This window comes from Sus scrofa, chromosome 8, assembly GCF_000003025.6.
Source record: "Sus scrofa isolate TJ Tabasco breed Duroc chromosome 8, Sscrofa11.1, whole genome shotgun sequence".
Taxonomy (NCBI): Eukaryota; Metazoa; Chordata; class Mammalia; order Artiodactyla; family Suidae; genus Sus; species Sus scrofa.
In genome coordinates this window covers 32024936-32046962 of record NC_010450.4, presented here as the reverse complement: position 1 = coordinate 32046962, position 22027 = coordinate 32024936, and the positions used below count along the sequence as shown (strand labels likewise).

General features: G+C 46.4%; 1 protein-coding gene across 24 annotated transcripts in view; it reads left to right on the top strand.

The window, feature by feature from the left end:
- Positions 1-22027, top strand: part of APBB2 (amyloid beta precursor protein binding family B member 2) — a 380651-nt gene that overhangs the window by 255275 nt on the left and 103349 nt on the right. For 13 of the 24 annotated variants that reach the window (XM_021101151.1, XM_021101143.1, XM_021101139.1 and 10 more), the window contains 4 exons: positions 7698-7906; positions 15909-15971; positions 16347-16432; positions 16521-16581. In XM_021101151.1, the coding sequence (XP_020956810.1) occupies positions 7698-7906; positions 15909-15971; positions 16347-16432; positions 16521-16581 (419 nt within the window). The remainder of the gene's footprint in view (positions 1-7697; positions 7907-15908; positions 15972-16346; positions 16433-16520; positions 16582-22027) is intronic. The other 11 variants (XM_021101154.1, XM_021101149.1, XM_021101147.1 and 8 more) reach the window with 3 other exon arrangements.

Below are 22027 nucleotides of genomic sequence, written 5' to 3'. Positions count from 1 at the left end.
GAGAGGCATAATTTCCCTTTTATTTTCCACCATCATCAGATCAGTTCCTATTTACATCCTTTCTGAGGCCGTGAGGTAGAGCAGAAGCCATCTCAAAAGAAGGGTGTCTTAAATAACAAAGCAGTCTTCATAAACTATTTGGTTCTGATGTCATTCTGCTTCTTTAATGGCCCAACTTCATGGCATAAAGCATCCACATGCTGATTAAAGAGGTGCCACAGACTCAAACCAGTGTGTTCTCCTGTCATTTGCTGTTTCTGAATTGACATGTGAGTGACCGGTGTTGTCATCTACTTTTTTTGATCTAAATGAAAACATATTCGGTGGTGGCAAACTCTCAGAAATCTTAGTTTTCCACTGAGTTGATGCCATTTCAAAAATGTTTTGTATTACAGAGTATTTTTCCCCAAAGCCACATTTGAATGAAGTAATTTACAGTGGGTAATAACAGACATTTACTGAGTCGTTATAATGTGCTTGCCTTTGCGCTGGGCACTGCATTCCACATCAGCCTATGGCATAGGAGCTGTCATCAGTTCTATCATAGTAAGTAGATAGGCCATTAGAAATTAAGCTGTCTGTCCGAGGTCACATAGCTAGCCAGCCTTGGAGCTGAGATTCAGGACTGTTGGCTGACTCCAGAGTTCCCCGTCTGCGATAGAAATATGGCCCTGGAACGACTTTTGTAGAGTAGACCCAGCAAAGACTATGTCCCCAGTGAGTTTAAATTAAGAAATTTTGTGTTGATCTCATGCCATAATACTTGACAAAAATACACAAAGCATGTAGCATTACAAGGCCCAAATTTAAGAACATTTAAATAGTGAGTGAGTTCTTGGATTTTTTTTTTTTTTGCTTTTAGGGAGGCTCCTGTGACATATGAAAGTTCCCAGGCTAGGGGTGGAATAGGAGCTGCAGCCACCAGCCTACACCACAGCCACAGCAACGCCAGATCTGAGCCTTGTCTGTGACCTACACCGCAGCTCACAGCAGCGCCAAATCCTTAATCCACTGATCAAGGCCAGGAATCGAACCTGCATCCTCATAGATATTAGATTCATTTCTACTGTGCCACCAGGAACTCCCAGTTCTTGGAATATTTAGGCAGGAATCTTTAACAGAAAAATCCTCAGCTCCAAAAACTCCCTATTTCAAGGACACTAAAAATCTTAATATTATTTTGGGGAAAATATAGGGCAAAGTGTTAGAAAATCAACATTCCCCAAACTGTGGAGTTTTATTACAACTGTAAAAAGAATGCGACCCTGGGAAAGCTCAACTGAGTACAATCTGTAATTTTTTTGAGACCGTGATAGACTCTTCAGGGTCCCAAATAAGCCTTGCGAATAAATACCAAGAAATAGCAGAGGCCCTGAAATTACTTTTGGCAAGCTTTCCTGCCCTCTGTCTGGCCGGCCGGTGGGTCAGAATCCTGAGAGCTCCCAGATTTGGGACATTTGGGGCTGATTCCCAGGCCTCCAGAGTCACTGTTTTTGCCAGTCCCTTTGGCTGAGGACAGTTTCCCACTAGGTTCTGGGCAGCCCGTGTGTGCTGCCTGGAAGCCTCAGCAAACCTGCAGTACCTGGTCCAGAGCTGGAGGCTTGGCTCCGCGCTTTCATCTTCAGACATCAGTGACGAAGCTGGAGGGGATGCAGAGCCTTCTTGCTGTCTTCTCACAACAGAGTTCTGGGTCCAGGAGAAATGAAGGGACTAAGTAGTGAGTTGGGAAGAAGAGAGAGGGGCAGCAGAAGCAGATCACCCATGACCAGAGAAAGCATTCCAAAGCTAAATTCACATGGTGTGGATGAAGGCATCCAGCCCCCTCAGGAATAAGCATTGCTCCACGGAGTAGCTGGCAGCTGCTGCGACCAAGACTTGGGAAGAGCGAGGTTTTGCTTCTCGAAGAATGGGAGCATGGCGCAGACTTCGCTTCTGATTTTGAAAACACAGACCACACAGAGCTTCAAGAGTTTTCCTTTGCATAGAGGATGAATCCTCAGCCCTTATGGCCTTAAATCTTATCCTAGACCACTCACCGCTCATTCTGGTGACTTTCAGTTGTCATGACAGGACAGGCTCTTTCCTGCCACTTGGCCTTTGCACTTCCTGTTTGCTCTTCCAGGAACGCTGTTCTCTTGTCTCTTCCAAAGCTGCCGCCTTCTAGTCTAGGGTGACACTGTTGCTTTCTCAGACCCTCCTGTCCAAATTGCCCACCCTATCCCCCAGACGCAAGTGATCCCACGACCAAAATTGCCTCTTTTATTCATGACTGTGTTCTCAGCTTCCAGAACAGTGCTTGGCGTTTATAGGAGGCTCTCGATGCGAAAGAATGAATGAATGATTGAATGTAATTTCCAACTTCTCTTCTGTGGAGGCAGTTAGATGAAGTTTGGTGGAAAGGAATGATTACCTTCTGTTTCCCTAGACCACTGGGTCTTAAAAGTGTGCTCCCAGAGTTGCCTGTGGCTCAGCGGGTTAAGAATTTGGCCCTGTCACTGCCGTGGTGTGGGTTCCATCCCTGGCCCCGGGAACTTCTGTATGCTGTGGGTGTGGCCAAAAAAAAAAAAAAAAAGTGTTCCTTAAACCAGCAGCCTGAAACCTGGGAACTGTTAGAAATGCAAATTCCCTGGCCCCACCCCAGAACAACTGAGTCAGAAGTTGGAGAGAGGCGGGCGGCCAGGTGGCACCCAGCAATCTGTGTTCTAGCAGGTTCCCTCTGACCGCGACGCTTGAAAACCACTGCTATCTCAGGTCAGGGCTGCGTCTGATGGCCCCTGCACCCCCAGCCCTGGAGCAACGCCTGGCCCAGAGTAACCAGGAAGTATTTGTTGAGTGGCTTTATGTGTGTCCTCCCCGCCCTCATCGTCCTCACCCCCTGCCGTACACACTGAATGCACTGGGCACACAAATGTCAGGAAGGGAGAAGGTGCCATTCAGAGGACCGAAGGGAGCCCTTCCGCGCCCTGCACCACAGACGTTGTCAAATTTAGAATCCCAGTTCACCCACCCCTCCTGCCTGTGGCCTCCGGAGTCGGAGGGGAAATTTCCAGCTGCTGCTAGATGCTAATTTGTTTTCATTTGACCCTTCGGTGGTTCCTGCCAGTGAGTCCAGGGGAGAGCGTGATTAGAGGCAGGCCTGCCTCACGCAGAGCCCAAGGGGGCGCAGAGCCAGTCGCAGGGGTGGGGCCTGGCCAGCACCGGCGCCCCAGGCGGCTGGAGGGGGCGGGCCTTGCTGCTCACGGATGGACTAATTGTTCCTCGGCCAAGTAGTGCTCTTGGCCCAAGAGGCTCCCAGCACAGGAGGGACTTTCAGGGGCTCTCAGCCTTGCTATTTTTATACTGACTTCCAGGCTCTGCTTCTGGACCAAAACTGCAAACGGCGACGTGGGCCCCAGAGCCACTTAGAAAGGATACCTACCTCTAGCTTTTTCTTCCTGCTGATGAACTGTGTCGAGTTCCCTCCTCTCCTAGAAGAGGGTGCCCTTCAGCAAGATGCAGTGATGACAGGAGACCCTGAGGCTTCTTAGGTGTGAAGCCTTGTAGGGAAGGAAGGGGGAGGCTGAGCTGGGATCCTAGTCTCTGCTCTGTGCCTGGGGGTGGAATCTGATCCTCAGGCTTCTGCTGGGAGGGGTGACAGATCTTGGGACCACACGCTATGGCTGCCTGGGTTTACTGGGTGCAGATTGGGGAGGGAGTTACTGAAGGGAGGGCCCCGTGCAGAGCCTACCTCGGAAGCGTCCTTTCACCGATACACCCGGACAGGGCTCAGGGCCAGCGTCCAGGGTGGACCTGGGTGCCCTCAGTTCCTTGGTCAGGTCAGCTGGCCGGTCTCATGGCCTCAGACTTGAAGCCATTGTGTTCTTTCGTTTCCATCCCTGTGTCTTCACCTTTAAACTCCCCCAAGCTGACCGTAACTGATTTTTCTCAGGTCTCTGAAAAAGTAACATCTGTTTCTACACAGGGACATGGTTTTACACACACACACACACACACACACACACACACACACAGGGCTTTAAACCAAACTACTGTCCTCTCTGAGCCTCAGAAATGGGATAACAATAGTGTGGCCTTCATAGGGCAGCGGTGGACACTCCAGGAGCTCCTGCAGTAAAGGAGCTGGGTAATTCAGCCCATGGTCCCCATCAGCATCCTGGCACTTTTGCTCTTGTTAACGGTGCTGGTGTTACTGACTCCTGAGAACCTCATGGCAGCTTAAGGAGAGCTTGGGTTTTAGCCTTAAAAGGCCCAGAGTTTTGTCCTGGCTAGCTCTTATTCTCCCCACCCCATCCCCACCCCCTGGCTTCTAGTAGGATTGATGTGAGCATTCAGCGGATTCTTATTTTCAAGGAAAATCATATATACAAGATGATATTTAAAACCAGTAAAAATGGTGCTGCTACAGTCAAAAGGCTCTGGGCAGACCTGGAATTCCACCTCGCTGTATCTCTCCCAGTTTGATAAGGTTTGAAAACCACTGACCTGTTGAATAAGGTCCAAGGTGCTTATTTAAATGTGTACATAGTATTATGTAGGAAATGAAAGCAAATTGGAGCTATGAAGATTAAACAAAATGAGGCGAAATGGCATGGAGACACCCCAAGAGGTATATGTCTTACTGTTCCCTTGAAACCTGTCACTAAAAAAAAAGAATTGAAATCTCAACTCTAGCCCAAGACTCTCTCCAGTATCATACGTATTTCTTTTTGTCCGTAAGAACATCCACATACGCCATCAAGGAGGTAGACGTTGCTCCTAACTAGAAGCTACTATTTCTGAGCCTTTGTGACATTGCTCTGTTTATGACATTGCCCAGAATTTGTTTCTTCAGAACTCCTCTTTTGCTGAGTACCAAGTTCAGTTCCCATCACTTAGGCCTTCATTTGTTCATTCATTTCTCTTTCCTTCTTTATTCATTCTTCCTTCCTCTATTCCTTTTTTCCACCTACCCATCTGTCCTCCCATCCATCCATTGACCGTCTATCCACCATTCATCCAACTCTCTGTCCTTGAACACCTGCCAGGCTAGGTGTTGGGGGTGTGATGGTGAACCTGAGAGCGATGATGTGTGCTTGCCCTCACAAGGCTTATGTATTCCTTACAACCATGTAGGGTGATATGTGTATAAATGATTCTGAATCCTTTGCAGACAATAATAATACCACATACAATTATTTGTTAATAATATTGCAGCCGTGCCCAGCTTCCATCTTCATCAAGTTTTAGCCATGGAATAAGTCCCCTTTTCATTTTTATTCCAACCAAATCTTGGCAGAAATTCAGAATATAAGCCCAATACATTCTGGTTGAAGACCGAACAGCCCAATTGCTGCCTTGCAGCCCACAGCCCCTCTCAACACTTCATACAGGCAGACCTGAGGGCTGCTGACCTTGGTCTCTGTCCTTGGTTTGATAAGACTGTTCTTATTGGTGGTGTGGAGCTATTCCTCATATATGCCCACGTTCCAGCCATAGAGACAATGAGGGTAAATGCGTAAATTCAGGCCCTCAGATCTTAAACACCACAGAAATGTTGACTAACAATTTCTTTCTGTCATTGTAGTTTCTATTTTGAACTTGTTGTCTGAGTCACTAGGATTGGACAAGGGACCACACTTCAAAGGGTGTTTTCCAGCTTAATTCTGAGACCAGTGTATTTTCCCATCCCACTTGAAATATTGAAAATTACATAAGAGCAGAAACAACCCTCCTACCCCATAAAAAGGATCCAGGACCTTGGAGTTCCCATCGTGGCTCAGCGGAAATGAATCTGGCTAGCTAGCATCCATGAGGACTCAGGTTCAATCCCTGGCCTCGCTTAGTGTGTTAAGGATCTGGCGTTGCTGTGAACTGTGGTATAGGTCGCAGATGTGGCTCAGATCCCTCGTTGCTGTGGCTGTGGCATAGGCTGGCGGCTGCAGCTCTGATTGGACCCCTAGCCTGGGAACCTCCATGTGCTGCTGGTGCTGCCGTAAAAAGACAAAGACAGAAAAAAAAAAGGAGACAGGACCAAGGAGTGTATACACATTTGTTCCGCATTGTTTCTGAAAGATTTGGGTAACTTGAAATTATTTAATCATGCTTCATTTCCTGTGGGGGGAGGGGAAATTTCCATCATAATCTGAGACAAGTGGCAGTTAGTTTTGCCTCTGGCAAATTTAAATGAGAAAAGTGAATGCTGGGATGCCAGACAGCTGCCTGAATGCACATCTGTGTCTGCAGTCTTAATCCGCTCCCTTGTTTGGTTTCTCTCTTTCTTGTTGCGCAGTAGCAGCCTTAGTGATGCCTGCCCCCCATGATGCAGTGACATTTGCGCAGTCCATGGCCTGCTTGCTTTCTCATTTGACTTGCTGTAATGGCTCTGGCCTCATGTGAGTGACCACATAGGAAAAGGCGTGATCCTTAGCATCAGGTGATCCCAGATGTGGAGCCCACGTTTGTTAAGTGTTTCTTCCTGTGTATGTTCGCTGCTGCCTGGGATTCCTCCGTGATGCCAACCCCATGGATTTCTCCCTGGACTTCCGCTTCTCTCTCCTTTCTTCTCTAGCACTTGATTTATTTATTTTTATTTTTTATTTTTCTGTATGGCCAAGCCATGGCACATAGAAGTTCCCTGGCCAAGGACTGAATCTGAGCCGCAGCTGTGACCTACACCACAGCTGCAGCAACTGTGGGATACACCATAGCTGCAGCAACTGTGGGATCCTTTAACCCACTACACTGAGCTGGGGATTGAACCTGCGCCTCCACTGCTACCTGAGCTACTGCAGTCAGATTCTTAACCCACTGCACCACAGTGGGAACTCCTTCTCTAGCACGTTAACCTGTTCATATTCAGCTCAAAGAAGGCCAAAAATGAGATTGTTTTAAAAAAAGCTAATAGTTCTGCAGTGAACTAATAAAATATTGCTGTCAGCCAGAGATGGCTGAAATTGCCCTGTAGATATATTTTATTTGCCCCCCCGCCACAACTCACAGTGCTTAAAAAATTATTTGAATTCAGAAGCCTTTGAACTTTGCACTTCCTTACCAGTTAGCCACAGTCCCCACCATTCTCTATTGCACTCCGTACCTACCATCCTTCATGTGTTTACATTACTGGCCTGTATTAGAGTCAGTCTAGTCCCTTCTTAAAATTCCAAAGATTTTTCAGTCTGTCCTCCTTGGGTGTCTTGGGTGTGCAGCTTAGAATTCTGGAGTATTACGGAAGACATGCTACTTTGTAGATGTTTATAATCAAGTGGAAAGAGTTCTTAAAGCAAATGAAAGTTCTAATTCTAGTACTCGTTTATAGCAAGCAGTTAAATTAGAGTTGAATTCATTACTGGGAATGGTAAATGATCCCAACCAGTAAATCTTACTAGCTTGCAGAGGAACACAGATTTGTGTGTAACCTCGCCAGTTTTGCTTGGGTAGTTGACTCTGACTAAAGGAGCTTTAGCTGGTTCATAGGGTTCTTGGAGCTTCAGACAGCTCGATCATGGGTCCTTATATCCATATTCTCAAGCATCCACCTACCAGTTCTTTCCACGTTTCTTTCCGCTTAATTACTTTGTGTTCCTAGGATGGCTTCAGTGCTCATCTGAGCCCTGGACGCATCTGCCTATGAAATTCGCCTGACTGTTGGTACCGAAATGGGAAGACTGTAATTGTTTCCTCTTTTAATAAGACCCTCTCTCTTTTTTTCCATTTTCCAGCAGATGTATGGAGCGATCACTCCTTTCAGACCGATCCAGATTTGCCGCCGGGCTGGAAGAGAATCAATGACATCGCTGGGACCTACTATTGGCACATACCCACAGGGACGACTCAGTGGGAACGCCCTGTCTCCATCCCAGCAGATCTTCAGGGTTCTAGGAAAGGGTCCCTTAGTTCTGTAACGCCATCTCCCACCCCAGAGAACGAGGTAAAATGAAGCGTCTTTTTAATGGCTTAGTAGAGTGGATGTAACTTGTGGTTTCTCTCTCGACTCACTGCTTCTGCCCCAACAGGTCATCAAGGTAAGCTTTCTGATTATCATGCATGTTGCATTGGAAACCTCCAAAACGCTTCCTCTTGGTCAGTAGTGTTAATACCATCTTTCAGAGATATTTTCATTTCTTAATGGCTTTTGGTTTCTTGAAACACCATTTCAGGTACAGAGAGTGAGAGAGGCTGATTAATGAGAAGTGGTTAAGGTTCCCTAGGGCTGACTGAGGCAGTGCTTTACTCTTTAGGTGCCACTGCACGGTGCTGGTTCCATAAAATATTTACACACGGAAGAATGTCTCCTGGCCAGACGTGTTATAATTACTGCACATCTTATTAATATCCTTGGGCTCATATGATTGCACAAAGAGAGTGTCTGCAAGAATAACTCTTGAGAGTCCTTAAATGCTTAATTTCTAATAAAAAAAAAAGGGTCTGTTTATTTAGCAGAAGTGACATTATTTTAGAAATAATGAGCAGCATAAATTTGTGCTATCCCTGAGGAAGAAATCTGATGTTTAAACAAAGAATTGAGGCATTAAAAAATTCCATCGCGGTATTTATTAGTACATGGATTCCTGCAGTGAACCTCTGTGAATCCTGATACAAAATCTTCATGAGAATTACAGTTGAAAATGTCGCAGTTAAGTAATGGCATTTTTGGAAAAAAGAGGCTTGATCCCTGACACACAGGCATTTCTGCCTCTTTCTGACCACAGTCTTTTTGTTCTTTACACAACTCATTTTCTTTTACTTTGAGGACGGGGAAGGAATTTGAACGGCATCTCTTATTCCAAAGCTACTCTACGTATTTGCCGCTGTTATCACCCTTCCTGTCTTGAAAAGGAAACAGCATCCTGGGCTTATTTCCTTGCCTGTCTCTGGGAGAAGAGATAACTGAAGCCCAGTGGGTCAAGTGACCATGCAGGTGGCATCAGGGGCAGGCGTCCAGTTCTCCAGCTCCAGCTCCTGTGCTCTGCCAGTGCTGTGTCAATTTCCACCTTGCTGGGTGGTTTCCATTCTTCTCTCATGTTGCCAACCAGGCCATCGTGGTGGATGGAGCCTTATCCCTCCAAGAAACTTGTTAACAGGTGTATCGCATTTGGAGTTTCGGAGAGAGAGACTTGGAGTTCCCGTTGTGGCTCAGTGGTTAACGAATCCAACTAGGAACCATGAGGTTGCGGGTTCGATCCCCGGCCTTGCTCAGTGGGTTAAGGATCTGGTGTTGCCTTGAGCTGTGGTGTAGGTCACAGACGCGGCTCAGATCCCGTGTTGCTGTGGCTGTGGTGTAGGCCAGTGGCTACAGCTCCGATTCGACCCCTAGCCTGGGAAACTCCATGTGCTGTGGGCGCGGCCCTAGAAAAGACAAAAAGAAAAAAAAGAAAAAAAAAAAAAAAAAACAGAGAGACTCACAGCCAGCACTCATAGACTAGTGGCTTCTTCAGATCAGCCTGTTAGTTATTTGCTTCGTACACATCCCCCCCACCCCCGTGCATAAGGCCTTCACTTAGTCAAAGAACTGAACAGATTTAAATGGCAGTACATTAAATTCACAGGGGCAGAGGGATGGACAGATAAGTAGAGAGGAGAGAAAGGGGAATGCGGGAGGCGGGGTGGTGGAAGACCTGCCCTGCCTGCCACATTCTCAGGTTGTGCAGATGCTGGCAGGGCCATTAAAGCAGAAGCACTAAGGGTGATCAAGTGTTTACAGCACCACCTTCCTGCCTTATCTCCTTCCTCCTCACGGAACCCTCTGCATCCGTCTGTATGCGTGTAGCTGGCTCTCCCTCTTACCCTTTGCAGTGCACACAGAGAGGTGAGGGAGCTGGCTCAGCATCACACACCTGCTGCTGCCTGGTGGAAGTGAACTTGAATGGAGGCCTGAATGGACCCCCACTCCTATCCCAGGCTTCACTCTGTGTGTATAGGGGGCTTGGAGAGCCTCACATCTCTTCCTCTCACCCCAGGGGAGGGCAGCGTTGTTCTAGAAAACAACCTCTCTTGATCGCATTGTCTCAGGTGCTAACAACAGTTGAAGAGAAATGATTATTCCCAATGCCATTCCTTTGATCCCTAAATAGACTCTACTTCACCTCATTTGGGAACATGAGAGAAAGCAAAATGTTAAGGGCAAGGAGAAACTTGTAACATGTCATGTTAGAAACGTGAATTTTGTACAGCTTTTTCCTGAGCTGGCTTTAAAGAAAAAAAATCAAATGAGTCGGTGCCAAATCTGTTGACGAAGCATCATGAAAGTTTAGGACCGAAGGCTTCCTTACAGTTTGAAAATTTTACATTTCACATTCCAAAGTTCACTGGGCGGGGGGACATACAAACGAAAAAAAAACAAAGTTCACTGGGGGGAGCGTTAAGCACGACACATCGTATTTCCCGTGCATACGCCAGCAGTTTTTTTGAAAGTTTATAAACTGACCGGGAAGCATTTTCTGCTGAAATTTGGCCCAAGATGATCTCCCTGCAAATCCATCAGTTTGGTCCAAATTACTTAGATGTTGCATTGGAGCGATGTGAAATATTTTGATGAATACCTGTCAGCCTATAAGCCTGTCTGACTTAGGCTCTTTCCCACTGAAGGTGTTGCCAAGTGCCTTAAGAATGGAGTGTTGAGGAGAAAGTGGACCCAGAGCGAGGGAGGGTCAAATTGTTTGTCGGGTCCCTGATTGCTTCTTGGTCTCCGTTCTTGCTGCGTTGCTTCTGGAGACTGGGAGGGCTGAGCACTGACTCCCCAGGAGGGACAACCTATTGCATGAGAACCTGTGGCATTAGAACAGGCCAGTCTGTGATCATATTACTGAACTTGTTGACCCAATCAAGTAATCCTGACATTTTGGAGCTGGCAAGAACCCTCGAGAAGGGCCTAGCGAATGCCACAGCAATATCTCTCAGCCTTTGAGCCAAGGACTGTGGCCAGGACGACCTCTGGGGCTTGTAGAACGTGCTGATTCCTTGGTCTTACCTCAGGCCACTGAGCTAGACTCTCTAAGGGGGAGCATCTTTATTATAAGCCGTCCAGATGATTCTATGATGAGTAAGTACAAGAGCTGGTCTTCTAGTGAATCCGGTCTCCCTGTTTTTAGTTCATACATTACTTCCTTTTAAATTCTTTGGCCTCATCCTAGCATCTCTTGGGAATTACTGTTCTCACCTGTCTCTTTGGAAAGTCCTTGACTCTTTATTCCATAGAGTCTCTTTGCAGTACTTGTGGCGTGTCAGTCTCCTTCCCAGGGGGCTGGGACCTGTCCCCCTCGGCATGGGTCCCTAGCCCCTGGCACAGTGCCAGGTATGTGGCGAAATTCATTAAATGTTTGCTGAATGAAGACGGAAACAGTTTCACAGCCGCAGGAGCTCTTGGTTGATGTGCTGTAGCAGCAGAGCCAGCACGAGAGCCCAGGTCTGCTGACTCTCCTCTGGTTTATAGTTTCTGAAGTGTGCCGCTACGCACAGGGACGAATTGCACAAGCATTTGTCAATCTGTCTTCTAGTTAGATTGTTCTCTTTTTTTTTTTTTTTTTTGGTCTTTTTGCCTTTTTTCTAGGGCCGCACCTGCGGAATATGGAGGTTCCCAGGCTAGGGGTCAAATCAGAGCTGTAGCCGCCGGCGTACACCACAGCCACAGCCATGCAGGATCCGAGCCGCATCTGTAACCTACACCACAGCTCACGGCAACACCGGATCCTTAACCCACTGAGCAAGGCCAGGGACTGAACCCGCAACCTCATGGTTCCTAGTCGGATTCATTAACCACTGTGCCACGATGGGAACTCCAAGTTAGATTGTTTTTTTAACGTCTCCGGATTGTGTTTGCAAGATAGACCATAACTCTCTTCTTCTGATAGTGTTGCATCCAACAAAACACAGAAAGTGGTTTTTAAAGAAGGAGAAACTACAAGCACATGTATGGAACAGTGATCGTTAGCATGGGCTGGCCTATTCCGTGGGATTCCAGAACTCCACGTGCTCTGCTGTTTATCATCACGGCCACACGTACCAAGGCTCAGGTCTTGACCAAAGAGGATTAAGAAGGATAATTCATAACTCTTTCTGGTCCATAGGCCCTGAAACTTTTTATTCTTAGAAATGCCCTTGTTGTTTTTGCTGTGGGAAAAGTGAGAGGATGAGGACCCTGGCACTTCCTGGGCGTCTTCGGGCACCGGTCCCTGGGCTGAGGGCTCACATTCTTGACCTCATTCTGTCCACACTCTTCTTAGCCCTCTGTGTTCACAGAGCAGAGGCAGGATTTGAACCCGAGCTTCCAGCAGACTCCCAAGGAGCACGCGGAGGCGATGGGATCTCGGCTTCCATTGACACCGCGGCTGAATGTTCATGAGTTGTCCTGTCCACCCAGCTGTCATCAGGTTCCATTCTCCACTCTTGCGTTTCGATATCACTTCTTAGAGACATTCTTAGCACCTCATGGGGTCTTTCTCATCCCCTCAGACCCCATCCTCGAGAACATGGTGTTGACATTGTCAACGGATCAACTCTGGCATTGGCTTTGTTCCAGCAGAAGGCCCATGTATCATTTTTGTTCGATTTATGGACTTACTTTCTAAGATCCCAGAGGAGAAATAAGGAAGCTGAACACTCTCAGGTGTCCAGGCTGCACAGTCAGGTTCCCTTAGGGGGTCTGCCCTCGCCGAGCCTATGCTGGGTGGTCATGAGGGTCCTGGTGGGTGCCATGCTCCAGGTGCTGCGGCAGCCCCCTCTGTCTCTGAGGAGCAAGGTCTCCAGGGCTCTCCCAGCCCTGAGTGTCCCCAACAATGTTCAGGATAAGGGGTACTGCAGCCTAGGCAAGGTCAAGACAAGCAGCAGGAAGGAGAGTGTGTCCCCAGCTATAATCTGCCACCTGCCTCCCTCAGCTGTGCAAGGCTTTAGCTGCATTGCCTGCAAGTTGATCACTTGGGAGATTGTTGGTCCCGGAGGATGGTCTCTGTCCTTTCTTTACTGCCCTTTATCTCTGTCTTCGTGTCTGTCTTTCCCGGGGCCTGTTGCTCCGCCTGACTCTCCTCTTTCATTGTCTTCCTCTTTGTCTCTTCTCTTCTTTCATCACTCACTCCCAGATTTTCCGTAGAACCAAAGTATCTCTGTTAATTTCTTTTCTTTCTTTTTTTTGTTACTAGTTAAAGTGTCATATTCTTTCCTCTTAATTAAAAAAAATAGGAGTTCCCATTATGGCACAGGGGAAACGAACTCGACTAGGAACCACAAGGCTGTGGGTTCGATCCCTGGCCTTGCTCAGTGGGTTAAGGATCTGGTGTTGCTGTGAGCTGTGGTGTAGGTCGCAGATGAAGCTTAGATCCAGCCGTTGCATTTGACCCCTGCCCTGGGAACCTCCATGTGCCATGGGTGCAGCCCTAAAAAGCAAAAAAAAAAAAAAAAAAAAAAAAGATGTATATAATATATTGTTCGTCTAATGTGAAACAAATTGTTTTTGTCCTCATTGGCCTTGATTTTAAAAATGAAAAATTATAGTCACTTATGTGGAGGAGCAAATTTCTCATCTTTGATGTAAATGAAAATTTTAAAAATAAGAGGTTTAAAAAAAAGGTCTTTGGCCTGGTTGTGGCATATAATGTTAGTTTCCATTGTTCAAGTTTGAGGCTGAAGAGTTTCTTTAGGAATATTCATGTTATTTTAAGGTTTGGCAGAATCGCTGTATAGGACCCTTGTCTACTTCAATCTGTAAAAGGTGGTTGTTGGAAGTTTGCAAGCTGCCTCATGTCTGTGTGGCCTGAGAGCGCCATTCATACGATCTCAGAGCTATAATCCCTGTACTTCACAGGGATCCCTATGTTCAAAGAGTAAATGCTTAGAAAAATTTAAACACACGTGTCCAGAGAAGTGTTGAATTAAATGCCAAAGGCCTTTAAAAAGGCTTTTTTCGTCCACTCTCTATAATCCTAAACCCAGTGTCTTTTGAGTATAATTCCTGATCTCAGATTCCTTTTATCAAACACATACACTTTTTAAGTATTTCTTCATAAGAACACCATCATCTTGAGTCTTTCTAATTCATTATCTGATTACATTTTCAAGGTTCAACCTAAGTGAGAACCAAATATTGCTCACACGTAAATGGTGATAACAATTTGGGGCCAAGTAGTCTTGTTTTCTTTTTTAAAAAAGAAATTTTAGCTTAAAATTTTATTTTGTACTTAATGTTTCAGGACCTTATCAGGAGTGCTTATTAATCTTCCTACAATGCTGACTCTTGAAACTTTTTTGCTCACTGGTCCTTCTGAAAATAGGAGAAAAGTTAGGGATCCATCTCCCCAGAAAGACACACCTGCCCAAAACCCCGCCCCCCATTCCAGGTGATTCACAGGTCCCCTCAATTAACAGATTAAGATTCTCCTGCAATGTTAATTTTCTCCTTAGTGAAAAGTGTACACTTCTTTTGGAGATGGAGTGAGGAAACGGGTGAAGGACGACAGCATTCCGGCTCTTGTGCTCAATGAAAGAGATTAAAAAAAAAACAATACTGTGTGTAGTCTAAGTGGTCTAGGTTCTGTTTTATTTTGCAAAACTGCAGCTTGGATGCTTACTTCCAAAAGCAAAACAGCAATGACACCCACTGTGCAGTCATGATAATGAATCCAAATTTGCAATGACTGCCCTCAGAGAGTCCCACAGGGCCAAACAAATGCATTTTCAACACCTGGGACATTTGAACTTAGCTTCTTCTGTTTTGAGTGGCTTTAACAACTGTATTAGTTGTGCGCAGCATAATAGATCGGTACTACTGTCTCATTTCCAAAGAAAGAATTTTAGTTGAAAAACTTTCTTCATGGAAAAGTGTCCCTTGTTGATTTATTATCCAGGAGAAGATATTTGTCTGACAGAACGGTGGAACAAATTCATAAGGATGTGCTCAGGTGTTTTATTAGTATCATTTATTTTTTGAAATGTCACATGAAAAAGATTTGAATGTTCCATCAGTATAGTAGAAAGGAAAAAAAAAAGCATTTCCATCTTGTCCGAGGTGAACAGAAGGAAAGAGTTGTTTCGATTCAACAGTCTAAGGAGTTCCTTTGTGGCACAGCAGGTTAAAGATCCCATGTTGTCACTGCAGCAGCTTGGGTCGCTGCTGTTTTGTGGGTTCCATCCCAGGCCTGGGAACTTCTACATGCCATGGGTGCAGCCAAAAAAAAAAAAAAAATCTGTTGTAAGAGGTTTCCCAACAAGGCAAGGCTTTGCACTTTGCTCTAAAACTATGTTTAGAAAAGCATTTCGTGATTGAATATTAATTTGTGAAGAGACTTGGTTGGAAGAGAGCCAAGCTTTTTATGAATAAGAGGAATTTACATTCGATTGTCTGGGTGAAATCTCACCAAGATGATGCGGTCAGGCTGGATTCCTTACCCTCTTTCTCCTTCATTGTCCTTTTTTCTTTCAAGTGAAAAGTGAAAATAATTTGGCCCCCAGCTTTTATACCCTTAGCTGTGGACATGCCCCCGTTTCCAACCAGTGCATTGACAAGCATCCTTCCTAATTCCACCTCCACCTCCAAAAAACAGTTGTTTGGTTAATGGGAAGAAGGGTTCCTTTGGAATTAGGTGCACTGGGCATTTAATACTTTTGTCGCATATCGTGTGCTTTTAAGAGCACACTGAGAAAGTAACCTCACTGTCTGGTAGTAACATTCAGCCCCTTGTCCCTTGTTTGGGTAAGTAATAAAAGCCCCTCTCTTTTCTCCTGGCCTAGTCCTCAGGTGACAGTCTAGCTCTAGGAGCGTGAGCTCACATGTTGCTCTGAGAGTGAATTTGTTCCCTAACCCATCCTGTGAATATCAATGCTAACAACAGTGTCTTGTGTGTGTGTGTTTCTTTCTTTTTTTTTTTTCCTTTTCCTTTTCTTTCTTTTTTTTTTTTTTTTTTAAATCAATGTGCTTTTTCCTATGTGAATAATTACATGTCTAGAAACAGCCATGGAGTGATTTTGCTGTTCTGAATGGGGGAAAGATTAATAGTGACATTTGGAAGGCAAGTATATTGTCAGATTTGAGCTCATTTGTCCTCTTTGCATGGCTGTGGCTGCATCTTCCTTGTGAATATCATGCATTCTGCAGGGACCGAGCCATGGGGCTTCTGGCCAGGGCTGTGGGGCTCACACATGTCGTCTTTTTTGATGTCTCTCATTGTGAATGACTTCAGGCTGATGGCCCCAGGTACCGCTGTCTTGTAAGAACCGGCACTTGCCCCAGCCAGCATCAGCAGCGCATGCATGCCTTTTTCTGCCTAAGCTCACACACACACTCTGCCTTGAGCGGGGAGGACTTTGCTCCCTTTGCTGTTTGAGGCCATGTAATGGTCCCTCCCCCTTTCTGCATTAACAGCGATCGATCTCTTTTCCTCTAGGATTTGCATGCAGCCACAGTCAACCCGGACCCCAGTTTAAAGGAATTTGAAGGAGCCACACTGCGCTACGCATCCTTGAAACTCAGGTAGAGCTTGTGCCGCCCTAACATAGGGCTTTGTGCAGCTAGAGTGTGCAGTCGGATTCTAAATGCAGTTTTCTGTTTTTCTTTCTAGAAATGCCCCACATGCTGATGATGATGATTCTTGTAGCATCAACAGTGACCCAGAAGCCAAGGTTTGTACGAAATGTGCTTTCAGCGACCCGGTTTTGTTTGTGCACCAAAGTGTTGACTTTGGATAATGGCCCAGTTTTTACAAACTGTCAACTCCAAGCCACTTAATAAGGAATTATCTCCCAGTCCTATCTCTTTCCTAATCTCCCCAACACTTGACGTAAATCCCTCCACCAGGTCAGGTTTGAGGGGTTTTCTGTGATCGTACCGGCTCTGCCTGTATCTCACATCAGCTCTTTGTACAATGTGCTACGTTAAAATTATGGTTCAAACAGGTGGGCTTCGGAAGCCTTTGAAGATAAGCCGGGCTCTGCCTTGCAGTGCCGGGAGGGGCAGGGGTTGAACAGGTGCCACAGACCCCTCACAGCCACCTCCTCCAGGGCAGCCTCACACCTGTGCAGTGACAGCTCCTCGCTGTCCCCGTCATAAACACGGGCCTGTTTTATGGTGGAAAGTGAGGGTGAACTTTTGCTCTGGACTTCTGGTGGGGGTCCCGCAGGACCAGCATGACGGGTATGCAGCCAGAACAGTTGGCCAGGGCCCTGTGCTGAGACTCGGGGCCCCGTGTTTTGCTGTGCAGTTGCTCTCTTGACGTTCTTAATGCGTTGATCTTTGTGTTCTGGAAGCGAGGTCCTGTGGGGCGATGGCGTGCCCCCGGCAGTTGGAGCCTTGGCTCGTGCCCAGTCCTGCCACCTTCCCTCCCACGTGTTTCTCAGCTGCCCATTCCCCTGCTCGCTGGCACCTCAAGCCCTGCCAGTCTTCCCATCCCTGCCTCCACCCCTGTAGGGGCCTAGGTGTGAGCCTAAGAAGAGAGGGTGCCAGGCACCCAGACTCCATGCTGTCTCAGGAAGGGGCAAAGCAGTGGCCTGCCTGGCTTGGGGTGAACAGCACAACCGTGGGTCAGTGGGTGACTCGGGGGCCCAGCCACTCCCAGTCCAGGTAGCTAACACGTCCTGGGACAGGTGTTGCAATACACTGGGCAGTCACCCGATTGCTGCGGGCTGCGGTGGCGGGTCCATGGGAAAGGGGGATTCCTGGCTGTTTCTCCACCTCTGGCCGGGCCATGGTGCCTCGGTCCAGCTGCTGGTGGTCTGTGGGGGTGGGCAGCCTGGGAAGGTGTGTATTCTCCCACGAGACATCCTCAATCCCAAGGGAACATGACTTTAAATACCAAAAAAAAAAAAAAAAAAAAAAAAAAAGGAGTGGAGAGAGAGAAACACAGAGGGGAAAAAGCTTCCTGTCTGAATACTTTTTACAGCGTTCCCCCCCCTACATTTTGAACAGGAGGGGGCCCTGCATTTTCATTTTGCATATTTCATTTTCATTTACAAATGATGTTGCTGGACCTAGATTTTTTCAGCCTCCCAGAGCAGGTCTTTGTGAATGAAACAGCATAGAGGTTGCTGCACCAGTTGATAGGTCTGGAACACTGTGCAGGTTCAAAACCTTGGCTCCCGGTCTGGATGCTGCCTTATGGCCACTGGTTCTGTAAGAATCGCCAGGCTCGCTGATGAAATCACCATTGCCCCTTCCCCAGTTGCAAATTGGAGAAGGATGACGACAGTGTGGACCACATTTCTCAGCTTCATTCTAGTAAGCACAGGTGATCGGGTGAAGGCTGCTTCGGAGCCAGCCGTGTTCTGAACGAGTTCTTGGGCTGACACGCTGGCCTTTAAAGATAAATTGGATGGCAAGGAGGGGAAGGGATGCAGTAAAACAGGGAGGCGGGCTCTGAATAATTTGCCTTGCTACCAGGTGTTTTACAAGGGCTATCGGCAAAGCCTGGAGGAGGAGGAGCGAGAGGCAGCACTGTCTCTCCACCAGTAAGGGCTGGGCCATTGATGTCTGTAAATTACACCAAGTGTGAAATTGACCAGAGAGGGCTGGAGGGTGATGCCTGGATCTGAGAAGGAATTGGTAACGGGAATGGGAGGCCCCTCACCTAAGACAGCGCTGTCTCTTTTTTTTTTCCTCTCACTCGTATTGCTCACTGAATTCTTTTTTTTTTTTTTTTTTTTTTTTTTTTTTTTTTTGTCTTTTTGCCTTTTCGCCTTTTCTAGGGCCGCTTCTGTGGCATATGGAGGTTCCCGGGCAAGGGGTCTGATCACAGTTGTAGCCGCAGGTCTACGCCACAGCCACAGCAACGCAGGATCTGAGCTGCGTCTGCGACCTACACCACAGCTCGTGGCAATGCCAGATCCTTAACCCAATGATCGAGGCCAGGAATCGAACCCAAAACTTCATGGTTCCTCGTCGGATTCGTTAACCACTGAGCCACAATGGGAACTCCCATGCTCACTGAATTCTTGATCTGCCACCCTTCTGTTGCCTGCCTGTCTATTCCAGCCCCTCTTAGGAATTTGTTCGTGTTAATAAGGAGGTTCAGCTTTCTCATAGTTACTGAAGTTGTACTTAGTTCCAAACAAAAAAGTATGTGTCTTGTATTATTTATTCTATATCCTACTTTGTTCCATAAAAGATCTGAGGAGACTTATAAGAACAAACGCTTTCCTTAAAAGCACAGAAAATGTAAGGGAATAATCAGCGCATCTGTGCTGAGGCAGGAGACGGAGGTAGTATAGATTAGACTCGGGAGCAGGAATAAACATGGCCCTTCAGAACATAGGACTCTTGGCACAGTTACAAAAATTGACTTTTGGGTTCATTTTTGTGGCTCCTAGTAATTATTATTATTACTCTTTGGCCACCCTGAGGCATATGGAGTTTCCAGGCTAGGGGACTTAAGCTGCAGTGGTGGCAATGCTGGATCCTTAACCCACTGAGCCGGCCGGGGATCAAACCTGCATCCCAGCACTCCCAAGACGTCACCAATCCCGTTGCGCCGTAGCGGAAGCTCCTCTAGTGATTATTTATGTTGAGGATTTTTACCATGAATGGCATGAATTCCTGTGAGGGCATCTCAGAATCTTGAAAGGACTTCTCCGAACTCTACCTGCTTCTAACTCCCCCTGCCCCGCCTTGAATTCTGAACGTCACTGTCACTCTGGAGGACTCCAAACCTGTCGGGAGGGGAAAAGGGTTTCACTCTGTGCTTAAGGACAAAGTGAATTATATTGTGGAATATAATTGTTTTCATAGGGCTCTAGTGTAAAAGTAATTAATTGTAAGATTGAATATTGAGTGCTAACTTAGGCACGGTCCTAAAGACTCCATTGCTGTCCTCCCCACAATTCAGAAGGCTGAGTATCATTATCTCCATTTTGCAGATGAGGAAACTGAGGCACAGAAAGCTTAACAGCTAGTTAAGTAGTAGGTCAGGATCTGAATCCAGGCCGTTTGGCGGCAGAGCGCACTTCCGCCGCACCCTCCAGAGGAAGGGTGCACTGAGGGGCCACAGCCTCAAATACTGTGATAGTGTCCCCAGCAGTACCCAGTAAGTATAGATAAAAATTGAGGTTCCGGCAGTTGGAGTGTAGCTTTACTCACTGCAAGAGCGAAAGTAAATTGGGGGAGGAGGATGACACCATGGACGTGGACGGGTTCTGCTTGAGGCAGAGAGATGGATGAACTCTAGACTCTGGAAGTGGAATGAATGGGCTGCAGGTTTTTACAGACCATCCCTCAGTGGTATAATTTCAGCCGGGTTTAGGGTAAGAGTTGGGCGGGACCAGGAGGAAGCCGGGAGGGGAGTGTGTGTGCTGGGGTGGCGCTCACCCACGGGGCTGCTGGTTGGGGGTGCATGTACAGCACCCCGAGTAGATGGCGCCCCTTTGGAAAACTGACGCGTCTCGCTGCTGCTCTGGATGCAGAGTCTGTCCACCCCCTGCTGGAAACGGGCCAAAGGAAACCCTGCAGGGAAGCCTAAGTTGATCCTTCAGAATCATAACGGTTTCAAATTCCAACTGCACAAAGTGAAATTATCTTTTACAAATTTGGAACAAGGCTGTGTTGGTTGCGAGCTGACTTTGATGGGGCCACTTTGGAGGATTCCCTGTTGCCACCACCCTCTGGCCTCTACCATCCGCCCCTTTGTCACTCTGCCTCTGTTTGTTTAATGCTCTTTGGGGTGCCTGCAGGGGAAGAAAGGGTAAGGTCTAACTAGATTCCCCAACTTCAAGCATTAGATAGACTTGAATGTATATAAAGGTCACTTTTGGGAGTTCCTGTCGTAGAGCAGCAGAAACGAACCCAACTAGGAACCATGAGGTTGCGGGTTCGACCCCTGGCCTCACTCAATGGGTCAAGGATCCAGGTTGCCCTGAACTATAGTGTAGGCTGCAGACGGCTCGGACCCAGTGTTGCTGTGGCTGTGGCTCCGATTACACCCCTAGCCTGGGAACCTCCATATGCCATGGTTGCTGCCCTAAAAAAGCAAAAATAAAATAAAGGTCACCTTTCATTAATCCTTTCCATCCTTTCAGTTTGCCAAGGTCCCGGGAACTGAGTGCCCCTAAGACAGGCAGAAAGTATCCTTTTTTTAGAGAAAAAATATTTAATTTCATATGCACTGGAATTCTAAATATAGTCCCCGAGGAATGATTACTGAAAAGATTATTATAGAAAATGTCTTCCTTACTCTCTAAATGAAACTTACACGCTGAAAAAATAAAAGTCATTTTTAGACTTTCATCAGGATGTGGATACTTTGGAATCCTCTCCAACCATTGAATCTGAGCATCCTGATAATCAGTTGTTCAGAGAAACATCTAAGTAGCAACATAAATGAACTCTTCCTCAAACCAAACTCATACCTGCCCTCCCCACCAAGAGTAAAGGATTTATATAACTCTGATGATGTTTTTTGAGCCTAATTTTTTATACAATAAATGTATTTTTAGTTGATACAATATCGTATGAGTTTGTGTATAATTATGAGCTCTTTAACTTTTAAAAATAATTATAGATTTACAGAAAAGTCAGGAAGATTGAGTTCCCATCTACCCTTCACCTTCATGCCCTAATAATAAGATGTTCATAATCATGGACAGTTATCCAAACTAAGAAATTAATGTTGTTACTATATTATTAACCAAATAAATCCCAATTTTTTCTCAATTGTTCTTTTTCTGTTCCAGGACCTAATCTGTGATCCTGGCATTGCATGTTCTGAACTCTTAAAAAAATAATTTCACAGAGTTCCTGTTGTGGCTCAGTGGTAACAAACCCAACTAGTATCCATGAGGATGCAGGTTCAATCCCTGGCCCCTCTCAGTGGGTTAAGGATCCACCATTGCTGTGAGCTGCAGTGTAGGTTGCAGACGCAGCTCAGATCTGGTGTGGCTGTGGCTGTGGCTGTGGCCGGCAGCTGTAGCTCTGATTAGATCCCTAGCTTGGGAACCTCCATATGCCGCGGGTGCGGCCCTAAAAAGAAAAGAAAAAAAAACTTTGTTATCATAATCTTAAATTTTTTTATTTTTTCTCTTTATTTTGTGTCACTTTTCCATGCGAAAATGTTTTTTAAATGTCTGTATATCCAAACCTTTTGTA